Source organism: Hyperolius riggenbachi, chromosome 7 (assembly GCF_040937935.1).
Source record: "Hyperolius riggenbachi isolate aHypRig1 chromosome 7, aHypRig1.pri, whole genome shotgun sequence".
NCBI lineage: Eukaryota > Metazoa > Chordata > Amphibia > Anura > Hyperoliidae > Hyperolius > Hyperolius riggenbachi.
The window spans coordinates 67,527,782-67,545,528 of record NC_090652.1 but is presented as its reverse complement, the minus strand read 5'-3'; the positions used below and the strand labels follow the sequence as shown (position 1 = coordinate 67,545,528).

General features: G+C 44.9%; 1 protein-coding gene across 1 annotated transcript in view; it reads right to left on the bottom strand.

Annotated features, from left to right (window-relative positions):
* LOC137526043 (chitin synthase chs-2-like) overlaps positions 1–17,747 on the bottom strand; it is a 125,598-nt gene that overhangs the window by 48,999 nt on the left and 58,852 nt on the right. Inside the window, exons 4-5 of the mRNA XM_068247255.1 lie at positions 16,008–16,097; positions 12,653–12,820 (exon numbers count right to left, since the gene is read on the bottom strand). Of these exons, the coding sequence (XP_068103356.1) occupies positions 12,653–12,820; positions 16,008–16,097 (258 nt within the window). The remainder of the gene's footprint in view (positions 1–12,652; positions 12,821–16,007; positions 16,098–17,747) is intronic.

Here is a 17,747-nt window from a genome sequence, read left to right as displayed (position 1 = left end):
AGTATGGTTTATGCTAGGACAGCTTTACCATGTAGTGTGGTTCATGGTCTAGAGGTTAAGACAGATACCTACTACACACTGCATCCTGGGTTCAAATCCCAGCTATGGTATATAAGCTGTTTTGAAAATCTGCAGTTCCCTACTGGATGATATAAGAGGGAGAGGGAGAGTTTTTATGTTATTCCGGAAAATTCCGTCGGAATTATAAAATTTCCGCGGAATTCCGTTTGACATATATGGAAATTCCGTTCCGACTAACAAAATCGGAATTATTAATTCCGACCGGAATCACGGAATTAATAATTCCGCGGAATTTTCTGACCATGCCTACTAGAGACTGCAGAACTTTTCAGCAAAAATTGAACTAGCATTTTTTTGGTCATAATTTGCATTCTTTGAAGCAAAAAAATGTCAAAATAAAATACTCCTCGAAATTGGAAGAGCATAAATCAGAAAAATGGAAAATTGGAAAAACAGAAATTGGCATTGGTGGAAAATCCGAATTACCGTGGAATCAGAAAGGCATTTCAGACCATCTCCCTATTTTTATTTATTTTATTTTTATTGTTTATTTATTTTTATTATTTTTTTGCGGAGGGAGGATAAAAGCCTCAGGACCACTCTCTAGCTAGTTGCTCTCTCGTGGACATTCTCTGACTCTAGACCGGGACAAGGAGCCAACTGTAGAAACTAGAGGAGTATGCAATTAGGGTCCAGTTCACATTAGCGTTTTGAGCTGAACGGATCCGGTAAATGGATCCGGTCTCCGCTTCACCGGATCCGGAGGACTCTGTGCACACTGCCAAATGGAAAGTGAAAACTGATCTGATAAACGATCGATCGGATCAGTTTTCACTCAGTTTGCCGTTAAATACATACCTAATGCTGCTTTGAAGCCGGCGGTAGAGGCTTCCTCTTCTTCCCCTGTGACTACCCAGCGTGTCATGTGACTAGTCACATGACGCGGAAGAAGTCGGAAGCCTCTACCACCGGCTTCAAAAGAGCATTAGGTATGTATTTTACCCACCCTTACCCACCCACCCGACTGCTGCAGCCTCCCTCACCCTCCCGCTGCCTAGGTTTGCATCCCCCCATCCCCCGTGGAACAGTCCGTTTCTTCACCAGTGTGAAGAAACATTCCGTTTTCCATTGTCCCAATACTGCAGCATTTTTTCTCCGGTTCCATACTGCTGGGCAGAATGGTCCAGAAAATTAGGGCCTGCAGTATTTTTTAGTTCCGGAGAACAGAAAGTACGGAACGTATTCGCACCAACAGATGCATGTGAATGGATCCATAGGTTAACATCGGATCCTTTCACATCAGTTCCGTTTGTACAGTATACGTTCTGGTTAAAACGCTAATGTGAACCGGGCTTAAGGCTATTGTACCCTCAAAGGGATCTTTACCAAAAATACAATTGCACTGCTTGCTGCAGTTTTCTTGGGTTTGGGTTCAGTTTGTAGCCTGCAGGAGCACATGAAAATTGTGCAGCAAGCAAGGTGCTATGCAATTTTCCTATGCAACCAGGGGCGTAGCAATAAAGGTTGCAGAGGTTGCGAACGCATCGGAGCCCTTGAGCCAGAGGGGCCCCGAAGGGCCCCCCTCAACTACACTATTAGCTCTCTATTGGTCCTGTGCTCATAATAATCACTTCTGTAGATACTTTGAATAGTGGTAACCATTAACATACTGTTCCTCATCCCCTTCTTGCATTTCTGACACTGTAGTTGCCATTGGCAGGTTTTGGTGCGCCGTATCAATTGTTATGTATAGAGTGCTTGTGGAGCTCCAATGTAAAGCTTGCATCAGGGCCCTTAGCTATGCCACTGTATGCCACGTCAAGCCTTGCCCCTCATCTCCACAAAATTGCAATCAGGCAATACATAACAATCCTGTGAAAGGTTGTGCCGCAACACACGGGAAATCTCACTCCAAAATCTCTCCAATTGAAATCAGAGCCGCAGTGTGTTTGTGATCACATGAATAAGGACTACAAGCACTTTCTACTCCACCTTACTCAGCATAAGCAAACATGACCTCTATCCATACATGTAGAACACATCAAGCCTTTTATCTAAACAACATGCAAGAGACTCTCAAAGTATAGATGTGTGAATGAGCTCTGAGAGGATGTGTCTACCCCCTGCACACTTACATACAGTACATACTAGGACAAATGATTTCTTTCACTTTTCCTATTGAGACCAGCGGACTTTGTCCAATACACTTAATAACAATCCTGTCAGACAAGTTTTACAGTCTGAGAAAGTCACTCCTACAACTATGGTTTGTGTACTTACACTTAGGTGTGCTTAAAGCGGGACCTCGATCAATAATGCAATGTACTTGATTATTGACTTAAGCCTGTATTAATATAATCAGCTTTTGACCTTCAGTGTTTACCATACAACCTGTAACAATGTGCCTATACTGACTGCAGTGTGCTCTGATCTCTGTGCTTCTCATTGCCTTGTAAGTACCTCTCCTCTTCCCTTCTGGGTCCATGTACAATTAAAGTGGACCAGTACTCTTGCACAGGACAGATGGAAAACATAGAAAAATGCACCCTGTATGTATTTAGAGAGTTTAGCCTGTCTAATTCCCTCTCATCTGTGACTAACGACAGTTGTAATTTGATCTCTCAGCTGTGTCAGCTGGCTGCCTCGGCAGAGCAGCTAATTTGTAAACACAGAATTTTAACCCTATGTCTGCTTCCTTGCAAGCAGGAAGTAGACATGCTGCAGATGTATTACAGGATTTGTATCTGTTGCAACAAAGAAATGTTTTTCTTTCAAGGTTATTACGCTGTTGCTTATCTTTTAGAGCGGAGAGGACGTTCTGAGTTCAGGTCTGCGTTAAAACAAATCTGAACTTAAAGGGGAACTTCAGCCTAAACAAACATACTGTCATCAAGTTACATTAGTTATGTTAATTAAAATAGATAGGTAATATAATCTCTTACCCACCCTGTTTTAAAAGAACAGGCAAATGTTTGTGATTCATAGTGGCTGCCATCTTTGTCATGGCGGCAGCCATATTTTTGGTTGAAAGGAGGTGACAAGGAGCAGGAGACACAGTTCCAACTGTCCTGTGTCCTGATTACCCCTCCCAGTTGCACACGCTAGGCTTCAAATGTCAAATTCAAAATGTAAAAAATAAAAAAAAATAAAAAAATTGCACCAAAATAGCAGAACGAGAACAACAAAATCAGAAATCCCATCATGCTTTGCACAGCATCAGGGGAAAAAAGCCTGGGCAGTTTTCTTCTGTGCAGCTAAAAATGAGGCTTGTATAAGAGAAACAAAGTTCTGATGCTGTGAAACTGTTAAAGAAACACAAAGCCTTTCCAGTGCTGCTGAGTCGATTTTTAGTCCGGAGGTTCACTTTAAGAAAGTGAGATACTCATCACTGTAGAGGGAAGCTTTAAAGAGAAACTCCGACCAAGAATTGAACTTTATCCCAATCAGTAGCTCATACCCCCTTTTACATGAGAAATCTATTCCTTTTCACAAGCGGATCATCAGGGGGCGCTGTGTGACTGATATTGTGGTGAAACCCCTCTCACAAAGAAATTCTGATTACGTACTCTTGGCAGTTTCCTGTCTGAGAACCTTGCTGCATTGTGGGAAATAGCTGTTTACAACTGCCAAAAAAACATGCAGCAGCTATATCACCTGCCAACAGTAAACATGTCACCATGTATTAAATGTCAGAATGTAAATCAGGGATTTATAAGATTTTACAATGGGCAAACACTGACTAAATCATTTATATATAATTATTGTAAAAATGAAGCACTTTTTTTATTACATTATTTTCACTGGAGTTCCTCTTTAAACACCTCAATTCACCTGTCACTGGTCTCTGTTATAGTTGTTCTCTCTTTTATTGATGTTCTTGCCTTTTTTTGTTATTATTATTTCCTGTTTGGCTGTGCACTGTGACGTGACTTTGCTGTGTATTTTTTTCATCACTTTAAAATAAAACTTCTCTCCAGTAAATATATTGAGAAAGAAATGCAGAGAAGGAATTCCCAGACATCGGATTATTAACCTATTTCTGGTAATGAAGTCTTGCCTAACTGGCCTGGCACTTACTATGCAGATATTAATAGAGTCTACCCTAAGTCAGTTTTAAGTATATTAGGTGATTTTATGCTTTGTGTGTATGCCAATGTATAGGGATTGCTTCATCTTGTTTCAACAGAAAAAGTCTTTCAAACAACTAGAAGTTTGAAGCTATTTTGTCTTTTTTTTTTTTTTTTTTACATTTCAGCTGTCATAGTGATGAGCACAAATTTCCCATAGATGTAAATTTGCATTGAAATTCACAATTACAATGCAAAACCGTAAACAGGGGAAAATCGTAATTAATTTTGTCTGGTATTGTGATCATTCATAATTTTGCGTAATGGTCACGAAACTTTGTGCCGACTTTGGCGGTTAATAGCGAAGCACCCATACATGCTATTGTCACCACATTTGCTATGTTAAAGTGTACCAGAGATGTATTAAAAAAAAAAGTTGTATACATACCTGGGGCTTCCTCCTCACCGCAGAGATACGTAGAGGGCACACTTTTCTTGCACAGACTGGCTGCGACTGACAGAACTTACGGGACCCAGTAATGGAGCTGGAGAAGAGTGAGGACAGCAGTGTGGTAACGATCCGTGGGCATGGGGCTGGAAGAAGTCTCAGGTATGTATATTTTTTTTCTTTTTAATATGCCTCTGGTTACCTTTAACCACTTGAGGACTGCAGTGTTAAACCCCCCTAAAGACCAGACTAATTATTGCTAAACTGACCACTGCAGCTTTAAGGCCAAGCTGCAGGGCCGCACAACACAGCACACAAGTGATCCCCCCCCCTTTTCCTCCCACCAACAGAGCTCTCTGTTGGTGGGGTCCGATCGCTCCACAGATGTTTATATATATATATTTTTTTATAAATATTTATTTTATTTATTTTTTAATACATTTTGCTATTTTTTTTAGTTATTTTCCCCTGCTCCCTCCCTCCCCCCCGCCAGCCAATCAGGGTGATCGGCTGTCATAGGCTTCAGCCTATGACAGCCGATCACTCCCCAGCCTCAGGAGAGGACAGCCGTGTCACACGGCTGTCCCCAGTACAGTGCTGCTGCCGATCGCAGCACTGTACATGTAAATAGACGGCGATTACGCCGTCTAACATTCTCCCGAGCGGCGGTTGCCGCTCGGTAGTGATGCTCGGATACCCCTTTTTATTATTCGAGTTTGGTCGAATTCGAATAGTAAATTATTCGAATTCAGTCGAATATTCAAGTCGAATATTTTTTACTATTCGATTCGACCTCGGACTTCGAGCTCACTATTCGAGTCGGTATTCGAGCTCATTATTCGAGCTGACTATTCGAATTGGCCTTAAATAGCTTCCAACACTTGTTTTGAGGGTGAATGATGCAAGAAACATCTTTTTTTCCAAGTAACAACAGCAAGTGATTATGTGGGGATGTTCCTTTAAAAAAAAAAGGTGGAAAGAGAAGTTGTGTCCAGAATTTTGTTCAGTACTGTATATACTTCTTCTTCTTTTTTATCTTCTATATCTTCTTCTTCTTCTTTTTTATCTTCTATATCTTCTTCTTCTTCTTCTATATCTTCTTCTTCTTCTTCTATATCTTCTTCTTCTTCTTCTATATCTTCTTCTTCTTCTTCTATATCTTCTTCTTCTTCTTCTATATCTTCTTCTTCTTCTTCTATATCTTCTTCTTCTTCTTCTATATCTTCTTCTTCTATATCTTCTTCTTCTATATCTTCTTCTTCATCATCATCATCATCATCATCATCATCATCATCATCATCATCATCATCATCATCATCATCATCATCATCATCATCATCATCATCATCATCATCATCATCATCATCATCATCTTCTCCTTCTCCTTCTCCTTCTCCTTCTCCTTCTCCTTCTCCTTCTCCTTCTCCTTCTCCTTCTCCTTCTCCTTCTCCTTCTCCTTCTCCTTCTCCTTCTCCTTCTCCTTCTCCTTCTCCTTCTCCTTCTCCTCCTTCTCCTTCTCCTTCTCCTTCTTCTCCTTCTCCTTCTTCTTCTTCTTCTTCTTCTTCTTCTTCTTCTTCTTCTTCTTCTTCTTCTTCTTCTTCTTCTTCTTCTTCTTCTTCTTCTTCTTCTTCTTCTTCTTCTTCTTCTTCTTCTTCTTCTTCTTCTTCTTCTTCTTCTTCTTCTTCTTCTTCTTCTTCTTCTTCTTCTTCTTCTTCTCCTTCTTTTTCTATATCGTCTTCTTCTTCTTCACTTATTTCTCTTTTAATTTTTTTTTTAAAAGAAATGCAGCTATTTTTGAGCGTAATAAATAGCTGGTGGCGCACGCATGTTGGAAGCGCCATTGTATGTGCTACCTGGCAGTGGAAACACACAGACAGCAGGAGGTAAATTCAGCAGCAGCAGCAGGAGGAGGCGGATAATTGTGTGGCAGCAGGCAGTCAATGAGGCAGGCAGCGAGACATAATAGGCTGTGTGGTACCTAGCGGTGGTACCAGGCCGTAAATACACAGCATGAGGTTCCAGACAGCGGTCGTGAAGCCCACATCATGTCCAATACACAACTGGGACAACACAGTTTTCAACCCGGACACCTCTAAAAATAATATCACACAGTATTAATAAAAAGTATATATAATTTTTTTGTTTTTTTAAAGAAATGCAGCTATTTTTGAGCGTAACAAATAGCTGGTGGCGCACGCATGTTGGAAACGCCATTGTATGTGCTCCCTGGCAGTGGAAACACACAGAAAGCAGGAGGTAAATTCAGCAGCAGGAGGAGGAGGATGAGTGTGTGGCAGCAGGCAGTCAATGAGGCAGGCAGCGTGACATAATAGCCCTGGTACCTAGCGGTGATACCAGGGCATAAATAAACACAACAGGAGGTCCCAGACAGCGGTCGTGCAGCCCACATTGTGTCCAATACACAACTGGGACAACACAGTTTTCAACCCGGGCACCTCAGAAAAATTAAACCTTTTTTTTTATGGTTTTTTGGTTTTGCTTGTAAAACAAATTACACAGATATATAGCTATTGTTTGACGTAATAGCTGGTGGCATAGTGGCAGCAGAAGGTAAATCTGTGTACCCTGGCATTGGGAAACACAGACAGACAGCAGCAGCAGCAGGAGGAATGGAGGAGTAATTATGTGAGCAGCTATTGTTTGACGTAATAGCTGGTAGCAGAGTGGCAGCAGAAGGTAAGTCTGTGCAGCTCCAGCTCCTTTTGCACGTCTTCCAGGCTCGCACAGGCTGCAGCCGAGCGCCGGAAGTGACGCACAACGTTCCTTGCCGTTTCCAGCAGTTCGCCCATCCCCTGGTAGGTGCGCAAGAACTTCTGCACCACCAGGTTCAGCACGTGGGCAAGACAGGGGATGTGGGTCAGGTTTCTCCTGTCTATTGCGGCAACCAGATTGGCCCCATTGTCGGCAACCACCTCTCCGACTCTGAGGCCTCTGAGGGTCAGCCAAATCCTCTCCTGCTCCTGGAGTTTGGCCAACACATGGGTTGCCGTCAGCTTGGTCTTCCCAAGGCTGACCAAGTGCAGCAGCGCTTGGCAGTGGCGGGCCTTCACGCTGCTGCTGAGGCGGGGGGTTTGGCCAGGTGTGCCAGAGGATGGCAGAGGATCGGAGGAACCTGCTGCAGTTCCCCTGACCCTGCGGGGTGGCACCACCCACTGTGTTGCTGCTGCTGCTGTGCCCGCTGCTGCTCTCCCATCCTCACCCCCTTCCACCAAACTGACCCAGTGGACAGTGAAGGAAAGTTAGCGGCCTGTCCCGAAGCGGCTGCTCCAGGAGTCCATGGTGACGTGGACCCTTTCACCAACCGCGTGCTCCAGCCCTCGCTCCACATTGGCCATCACAAAGCGGTGCAGTGCAGGAATGGCCTTGCGGGCGAAGAAGTGTCTGCTGGGGAGCTGCCAGTCTGGGGCTGCACAAGCAAGCAGCGCACGCATGTCGCTCCCCTCCTGCACGAGCGTGTACGGCAGGAGTTGGGAGCACATGGCCCGTGCCAGCAAGCCGTTCAGCTGACGCATGCGACGGCTGCTGGGAGGCAGAGCCCTAACCACCCCCTGGAAGGACTCGCTCAAAAGGCTCTGGCGTGGCCTTTTGCTGGCACGGGAATCAGCAGACACAGCAGAGGAGGCCACTGAGGACTGGCTGCCAGAACAGGCCTCAGTGTCGGCGGCAGGAGTTGCAGAGGGGGGAGGAGCAGTGCGTTTCCGCACTCCTGCTGGTGCTGCTGGAGGAGCAGGAGGGCAGGTGGCTGCTGTTGCTGCTGCTGCTGCTGCTGAAGGCTGTGCAGTGATGGGTGTGGTGCCACTGCCAGCACCAGATGCCTTCAGCCCCTGGAACTCCTCATGCTGGTGGAAATGTTTCGCAGCAAGGTGGTTGATGAGCGAGCTGGTGCTGAACTTTAAGGGGTCTGCACCTCTGCTTAACTTCCGCTGACAGTGGTTGCAAGTGGCGTACTTGCTGTCCACAGTGGGCATGGTGAAAAAGCGCCAGATTGGTGACAAAAACAACCCCCTACGGCATGGAACCGCTGCTGCCTGTCTCCCTGTGGTGGTTGGGGGGGGGCTTGGGTGCGGCTGGTGGTGGTACTGGCAGATGCTGCTGCTGCTGAGCCTGAGACACTAGCAGGCTGTGGGACCTGCCTACTGCTGCCAATGCTTGCAATGATGCGCCTCCTTGCAAGGCCCACAAGCGCATCCTCCTCCTCCTCCTCAGAGCTGCTGATGACGACATCCCCTGGAGCTGGTGGCACCCAGTCTCTGTCTGTCACCGTGTCATCATCATCCTCCCCCTCCTGAAACATGTCCTGCTGGGATGATGACCCCCCAAACTCCTCTCCTGATGCATGGATGGGCTGCTTGACTGTCGCCACAGTCTTGCTGTCCAACCCCTCATCCCCCAAAGTGCCCATCAGCATCTCCTCCTCAAGATCGCCAACAACAGCAGACAATTTACTCATGATGCCTGGGGTCAAAAGACTGCTGAATGACAGGTCGGCGAGTGACGGTGAACTGGCCTCCTCCCCAGGCCCTGCTGGGCGGCTGCTGCAAACAGGGGTGGTGGTGGTGGTGAGGGTGGAGGCCTCAGATGCAGAGCTGATGGCGGGCTGCTCATCCTCCGTCATCAGTTGCACCACAGTATCTGCATCCTTTTCCTCAATGGGACGTTTCCGACCCGGCTGGAGGAAAATCGGAGCAGGTGCTACACGCTGCTGCTGCTGTGTCTCTGCAGCGTGAGTTGCAGATGCTCCTGCTGGGCGGCGCCCAAGGCGTCCACGGCCAGTGGCTATAGGAGGAATGTTAGCCACTGACGCTGCTGCTGCGGAACTGTGCATGGTGGCGCGGCCGCGGCTTGCCACAATGCTGCTCCCTCTCCTCCTGATTCCCTTGCTGCCCTTCCCCTTGCCCAAACCGCGCTGGCTGCCACTTCCAGACATCTTCGATGTTTTGGGCGTAAACACAAAAGTTTTTTAAAAGGGAGGGTGAAAAGTGGGGTACTTTAATGGAGTGGGTTGGTGGGTGAGGTGACACTAATCACTAAGTGATTAGATCGCTAACTGATTAGTACAGTACAAATACATAATACAATAATCGGTAATCAGTAAGTGTGAACAGTGAACAGTGAGTGTGTCCCCTAGTACACTAACTAGAAATTACAATAATCAGTAGTAATCACAAGGAAATAGAGTGTGTGTACACTACAGACAGTGCACGCGCACACACACGCAGGAGCTAGCCTATGAACAGTGATTGAGTGAGTGTCCCTAGTACAGTAAGTAAGTAGTAACAGTCAGGAAGTACAACTAGAAATTACAACTTAATCAGATTCAGTAATCAGTAGCAATCACAAGGAAATAGAGTGTGTGTACACTACAGACAGTGCACGCGCACACACACGCAGGAGCTAGCCTATGAACAGTGACTGAGTGAGTGTCCCTAGTACAGTAAGTAAGTAGTAACAGTCAGGAAGTACAACTAGAAATTACAATAATCAATAGTAATCACAAGGAAATAGAGTGTGTGTACACTACAGACAGTGAGTGCACGCTCGCGCACACACACGCAGGAGCTAGCCTATGAACAGTGACTGAGTGAGTGTCCCTAGTACAGTAAGTAAGTAGTAACAGTCAGGAAGTACAACTAGAAATTACAATAATCAATAGTAATCACAAGGAAATAGAGTGTGTGTACACTACAGACAGTGAGTGCACGCATGCGCACACACGCGCAGGAGCTAGCCTATGAACAGTGACTGAGTGAGTGTCCCTAGTACAGTAAGTAAGTAGTAACAGTCAGGAAGTACAACTAGAAATTACAACTTAATCAGATTCAGTAATCAGTAGTAATCACAAGGAAATAGAGTGTGTGTACACTACAGACAGTGCACGCGCACACACACGCAGGAGCTAGCCTATGAACAGTGACTGAGTGAGTGTCCCTAGTACAGTAAGTAAGTAGTAACAGTCAGGAAGTACAACTAGAAATTACAATAATCAATAGTAATCACAAGGAAATAGAGTGTGTGTACACTACAGACAGTGAGTGCACGCTCGCGCACACACGCGCAGGAGCTAGCCTATGAACAGTGACTGAGTGAGTGTCCCTAGTACAGTAAGTAAGTAGTAACAGTCAGGAAGTACAACTAGAAATTACAATAATTAATCAGTAATCAGAAGGAAATAGAGTGTGTGTACACTACAGACAGTGCACGCACACACACACGGTCACACGCAGGAGCTATGAACAAACAGTGACAGTGAGTGTCCTAGTTAGTCCTAGTACAGTTATATAACTACAGTACAAAATACAATCACTCAGTAGTACTAGTAAAGGACAGCAGAAATACTGGTATAGATGAGAAGAAATAAACTAACAGGACAGGAGAGAACAGCTGAGCTGCCCACACAGGCAGGCCCTGAGGCCTAAAGTTGTGTAAGCTTGCCTGCAGCAGCTGGCTCTCTAGTAACACACAAGCTACTAACTAAAATACAATGTCTATCTAACTAACAACAATATAGGTGTATATAGGAGGTGTATGTGAGCAAAAACGCTAGGTGAATGACCACAATAAAGCTCTTGCTAAGCCAAAGCACAAAGGAGCAGATCTCTCTCTGTACAAAGTCAGGCAAGGACGGAAAAACCGAACATGGCGGCCACTATTTATAGGGTAGGGGCTGGCCAGGGTCCCCCTCAGTGATTGGCTGCCATCAGAGGGCCTGGGAACCCTCTGATTGGCTCTAAGGACATCAATCTGGGCTATGACGCTATTCGAGCTCGGTATTCGAGCTCGAATAGAGTTGTTAGCTCGAATAGCGCGAATAGTGAATGTGCTATTCGAGTTCACTCGAATAGCCCATTCGAATATCTCCAGCTATTCGGAGCTCGAATACCGAGCTCGAATAGCTGAAAAAGAGCTTGAATATTCGAGCTACTCGAATATTCGAGCTCTGCTGAGCACCACTGCCGCTCGGATACTGAAGGCAGGGTAGAGCTCCATCCCCGAGCAGGGGATGCGCGCACAGCCTGCATGCGATCTCCTGCAAAGTGCAGCCCCAGGACTTGACGCTAATTGACGTTAGGCGGTCCTGGGGCTGCCACCGCGGTCACGCCCGTTGGCGTGAGGCAGTCCTAAAGTAGTTAAAGAGACTCTGTAATGAAAAAAGTTCCCCTGTGGGATACTCACCTCGGTAGGGGGAAGCCTCTGGATCCTATCAAGACTTCCTCCGTCCTCCTGTGTCCCACGGCAGTCTCGCTGCATCCCACGGAATGCACAGCCGACAATTTGTCAGTCTGTGCAATATTTACCTTTTCTGGCTCCAGCGGGGGTGGTGTTACAGCTAGGCGGAAATATCCGATCTTTGTTGGGTCCGCTCTACTACGCAGATGCAGGAGACTTGCACCTGCGCAGTACAGCAGACCGACAGCAATCAGCTATTTCCGACCAATCTCCGAGCAGAGAGCTGATACTGCGCCGGTGCCGGGAAGGTAAATATTTACAATACCGCCATTTGGGGAGCTTTATCGCTGCCGCCGTGGGACACAGGAGAATGGGGGAAGCCTTGATAGGATCCGGAGGTTTCCCCCACCCGAGGTGAGTACCTCCAGGGGATCTTTTTTTAGGTACAGATTTTCTTTAAGGAGAATAATAGGTAGAAGTCAAAAAGTTTTTGAGAAAATGGATTTTAAAAATGCAAAGGAAAAATGGTTTCTAAACTGTCATTTTTGAGTTTAATGATTGATTGATGAGTTTAAAAACCATTTTTCATTTGTATTTGTAAAATCTATTTTCTCAAAAACTACAAGGTCTTTTTGAAAAATGATTGTCTTATTTGACTTGCACCCACTTATTTTTCTTAACATATGTAGCAATTTTGGTGACAATAGCATGTATGGCGGTTTTGCTTTTTTTTCACCACTTACTTTGCCAACAAATTACGGCACATTACGAATGATTACACAAAATCAATTGCATTTATAAATTGTGATTACATACGGACATAATTGCTAAATTTTACACAAAATTTTGTGTAATCATAATTAGCTGATTGCGATCACCACTAATAGACATACATTTTTTTGTAAAGGAACTTGAGGATCATACGCACCTGTAGACTTCTTCTATGACAGAGATCAAGGTTTCCACAAACTCGTTGACATGTCTTTTTTTTCTGCCATTCTCACATTTAGAATCCTCAGTGAAAGCATCATCAAAGAAAATGTGGGCTTCAAAGCTGAAAGTGTCATCCTTTTTTGAAGTCTTAAATTTATCCAGTCTGGAAATGAGAATATTTAGTGAAAAAAAAATGCTGCAAATAATTGTGGCTTTTATGCAGATTTTACTTCCTAGCCATTTTGATTTGCCAATTCTAAGTTGTACGCAATTTGCGTCAAATCTGCATGAATTCAGATCTATTGGCCTCTCCTTGACCATCTCTGCTCCTGAAAGAGGAACTTCAGCCTAATCAAACATGCCGTCATTAAGTTACATTAGTTATGTTAATTAAAATAGATACCTGTAGATGATATAATCTCTTACCCACCCTCTTTTAAAAGAACATGCAAATGTTTGTGATTTCATGAGGGCAGCCATCTTTTTGGTTGAAATGAGGTGACAGCAAGCATGAGGCACAGTTCCACCTGTCCTGTGTCCTGATCACCCCTCCCAGCTGCGCACACTAGGCAATGAGAACAACATCAGAAATCCCATCATGCTTTGCACAGCATCAGGGGAAAAATGCCCGGGCAGTTTTTTTCTGTGCAGCTAAAAATGAGGCTTGGGTAAGTAAAACAAAGTTCTGATGCTGTGAAACTGTTAAAGAAATACCAAGCCTTTTCAGTGCTGCTGAGTAGATTTTTTGTCTGGAGATTCACTTTAACCTCCTTGGCAGTATCCCCTGATGTAGCTTGAGGTTCCTTTTTACAGCAATTAGCAGTAACCTCATTCATGGATACTGCTAAGAGGGCAGAGCATAGGAATCACAATGGAGCGCTAATGTCACTCACCTCCCCGGGATCCAGCGGCAGCAGCTCAACTTCTCCTGTCCTTCTAGGGCTGCATCACTATGCCAAGATCACCATCTGTCACATGATGGAAGGGGGCAATCTCAGCATAGAGATGCAGTGTCCCCTACAGGACAGGAGGAAGACTGCAGCGTGTGGCCGGATTCCAGAAGGTGAGTAATGTACAGGGCTTTCTGCAGCTCTGCATAGGAGATGGGGGAGGGTAATTTGAGGTTCCAACGCTGAACAAGGGGGCAACCACTAACTACCTATGCTGTAGGAGGGAGGGGAGGAAGCAGCACATTCTGGCTATCTGCTATGGTGTGGACTCGCTGACTGCATATAATAGGCAGAGCACTGCCTGTCTACCTGTAAAGGGGGAAGGGGGCACTCTATGCCTACCTTTATTTTATTTACCTCTCTAGCTGTATGCACTGAGGAGGAGGGGGCACTTTCTGGCTACTAATAACAGGGGTGCATACTTTGGCTAACTGTACAGGGGTCACTCTCTGGCTACCTAAACTAGGGGGTACACTCTGGCTAGTGCTGCCTACACTCGGGGTCACCCCATTAAGGAGGTAAAAGACTTAGGAGGTGTGTGAGGAGAAGTGATCTGTGTTTACAAGCAGGGCCATATTACTTACAAGGAATTGAGGCTGCTGCCTCAGAATTTTTAAAATCTCTGACTGTTTCTCCATCAATGACATAAGAGGATTAAGACCACGTAGAGTCCTTTGTTGAGAGAAACCAGCGAGTCATGTGATGAGAGGAGCCTTGGAGACGGAGCTGCTGAAAAGGAAGCTCAAGGGAGACCACATTGCTGGAGTGTGGAGATGTGAGTTACCTTTGCACTCTGCTCTGCTCACCATTCTGCCATTCAAGAGGTCACAATAAGTAACCATGAGGCCCCCAGCTTGCCCCTTGGTTTCACAATACCTGAGGCAGCTGCTTCAGTTCCTTGCAAGTAATCTGATGCTGCTTGTAAGTACAGATAACCTCAACCCACCCACCTCCTTTTTCTTCTGAGACTTTGACCAGGGCCAGATTTACCATAAGGCACTGTAGGCACGTGTCTACAGGTGCCTGATGATGGAAAGGCAGCTCACTCCCTTCCCCAAGCGCCTCCCTACCTCCCTACACAGAGCCCCGATGAGATAGTAAATAAGAGATTGCTTAACCTGCTGTCGACATTCAACTGACGAGATCTCCCTTCAGTCAGGGGCACTTCTAGCTACCTGATACTTGGGGACACCTCTACGTATTGAGGTTCATTTAGCTACTTAATACTTGGGGCAACTCTAGCTACTTAACTCTGAGGGTACGTCTGGCTACCTAATACTAAGGAGCACATAGGGCCACCTAGGATGGGCAAGGGAAGTAAGGGAGAAGTGACAGCTGGGACAGCCAGCACACTTATGGTGCAGTTCGGCGTGGGTTTGTAGATTCCTAAAGGGCAAAGTCTAAGGTGCCAGGACATCTGTGCCTATCTTCTCCTATGAGGTAAATTCAGGCCTGACTTTGACCGCTTGTGGCCAACACTGTAGCATTAAAGCTTAAAGAGAATCTGTATTGTTAAAATCACACAAAAGTAAACATACCAGTGCGTTAGGGGACATCTCCTATTACCCTCTGTCACAATTTCGCCGCTCCCCGCCGCATTAAAAGTGGTCAAAAACAGTTTTAAAAAGTTTGTTTGTAAACAAACAAAATGGCCACCAAAACAGGAAGTAGGTTGATGTACAGTATGTCCACACATAGAAAATACATCCATACACAAGCAGGCTGTATACAGCCTTCCTTTTGAATCTCAAGAGATCATTTGTATGTTTCTTTCCCCCTTCAGCTCACTGAAGAGTTACAAGCTGATTGTTTGTTTACTCTTGCAGACAGCTCTGCCTGGTTGTCTGTAATTCTGCAGTATGTGACTCATCAGTATGTGAACGGAGGATTTATCCAGCTTCTAAAAGATAAGAGAGCAGAGAAAAGCTGGCTAATGTAAATAACACACACACACAGGGAAGTGTGCATAGAGGGGGCATGCATAGCAGATCACACTGAAGAGTTGGCAGCCTTCCAGACACAGGACGACAAGTCCGACAGGGGAAAAATAAGCTGATTTATTACAGAGATGGTGATAGTATAAAGTGCTGCAGTAAGCCAGAGCACATTATAATAGGTTTAGGAACCTGTAGGATGGTAGAAAACTCAATGACATTTTTGTTACAAAGTCCCTTTAACAGAGTCTAATCTCCCTGCTCTGAAGTGTATTATAAAGCATGCAAGGCACATCTTGGGTTTATCTTTTGATTTCCTGGATTGAAAAACCATACACTGGGTTTTCCTAAGTGGAGGAGGACCCAGCAGGGAATAATACAATTTAAACATTCTGTATTGATTTTGTCACAGCATATTTAATTATGGAAACATACAGTATGATCCTTTTTCATCACAAAGTATTACCTGAACATGGACCCAAGAGCTTTCAGCATCTCATCCTTGGTTTCATGCCACATTGTGGCACACAGATAGACCTTCACTTTTTCTTTGTCCCTTGAAGAAAAAAAAAACCCATAATATTTAATAATATAAAAGAGACAAGTTACTTTGGTTTATTTTTTAACTTGGCTCGATGATTTGCTAATAATTTGCTAATGCTAATAATTTACAGGGAATCCAAGGTGAGAAACATACCAAGGCTGATATATTTATTTTCTTTTAAGCAATGCTCATTGCCTGGCAACCCTGCTGATCCTCTTCCTGACAAAAATCTGACCAGATTAGAGGCATGCTTGTTTCAGGCATGCAACTTAGTCACTGTTGACCAGAAAGAGTAACAGGACTGCTAGGCAACTGGTATTGTTTATAAGGAAATTAATAAGTTGTCCCCCATATGTCTCTCACCTCGGGTTCATTTCAATGTGAACCTGAGACAAAAATAAAAAAATAAATAAAATTAGTAAAATAAAAAGGTGTTTTACTCACTTGGGGCTTCCTCCAGCCCCTTTGAGTCTGCTCCCTGTCTCTCCAGGCCGCTCCTGTCCCCAGCTGGAGGGCCCGGTACTTTGCCCAAAATCACACTTCACTGCACATGTGTGGCCCAGGAAGTATCAAGCTGGCCACTAACGGTCCAATTTCTAGCGAAAAATCGTTCGAGCGATCAGAAATTCTGATCGGACGAAAAATCGTTCAGTACACCATCAACTAAGCAATCATTGCTTCCTATCTATCACAACCACCAAGAAAATCAAAATTTTCGTTCGACGAAAATTCATTCGGGCGACATTTTTTTCACTCGTTCATAATCGATTGTGTCCACCAATGGAGATTATTTACAACCAATCCGATCATAATTTCTGATCGCTCGAACGATTTTTCACTAGAAATTGGACCGTTAGTGGCCAGCTTTAGACTTCACGCATGCACAGTTAGAATCTTTTATTTGCCGTGTGCATGCACAGTTTGAATATTCTATGTCACTGTTCACATGCGTAGTTTATCTTTTAGGTGTCCGTGTCCGTGCCTATACCGATAAAAACTTTTGACCTATTAAAAATAATAAAATTAATTTGTTTCACTTACTTTTATTACCTATATAAAATACTAGTAGACCTAAGCCTAACGGGCTCTAGGTCTTTCATCACCGCCACATGCCAGCGCGCCCATCACGCACACACCCACCAGCCGTGCGCGCACACATGCCCGCCCACCCAGCCGGACCCCTGTCCTGTTCCTGTCCCAGCACATACACAGTAGCACAAACGCACGGACACACCCAGGGACAAAGACGCAGAGATTATTATATAGGATAAAGATGCTGTATTTTCTCCTCTCTCCAGCGCCGCCTCTCATGCACTCAGGGTGTGTCCACATGGACAGATCTACGTTCAGTGCAAAGGAGGTTGCCGGGAGCATGGCCACAGACACCTAGAAGATGAACTGCGCATGTGGGTGTGGTGAATATAATATTCAAACTGAGCATGCATGAGGTCTAATACTTCCGGTTCACAGGTCCCAACCAACAAGATCCGGGCCCAGACAGCACCAAATAAAGGGAATACAGAGCATTTTGGGAGAAAAGGAGGATGGGATCCAACACTGCTGGACAGAATTTAAAGCACTAGGTAAGTATTTTTATACCACCAATTCGCTTGATGTATCCTAGTAACAGCCTGACAGTTGCTTTACTGAACTCGGAAAAAT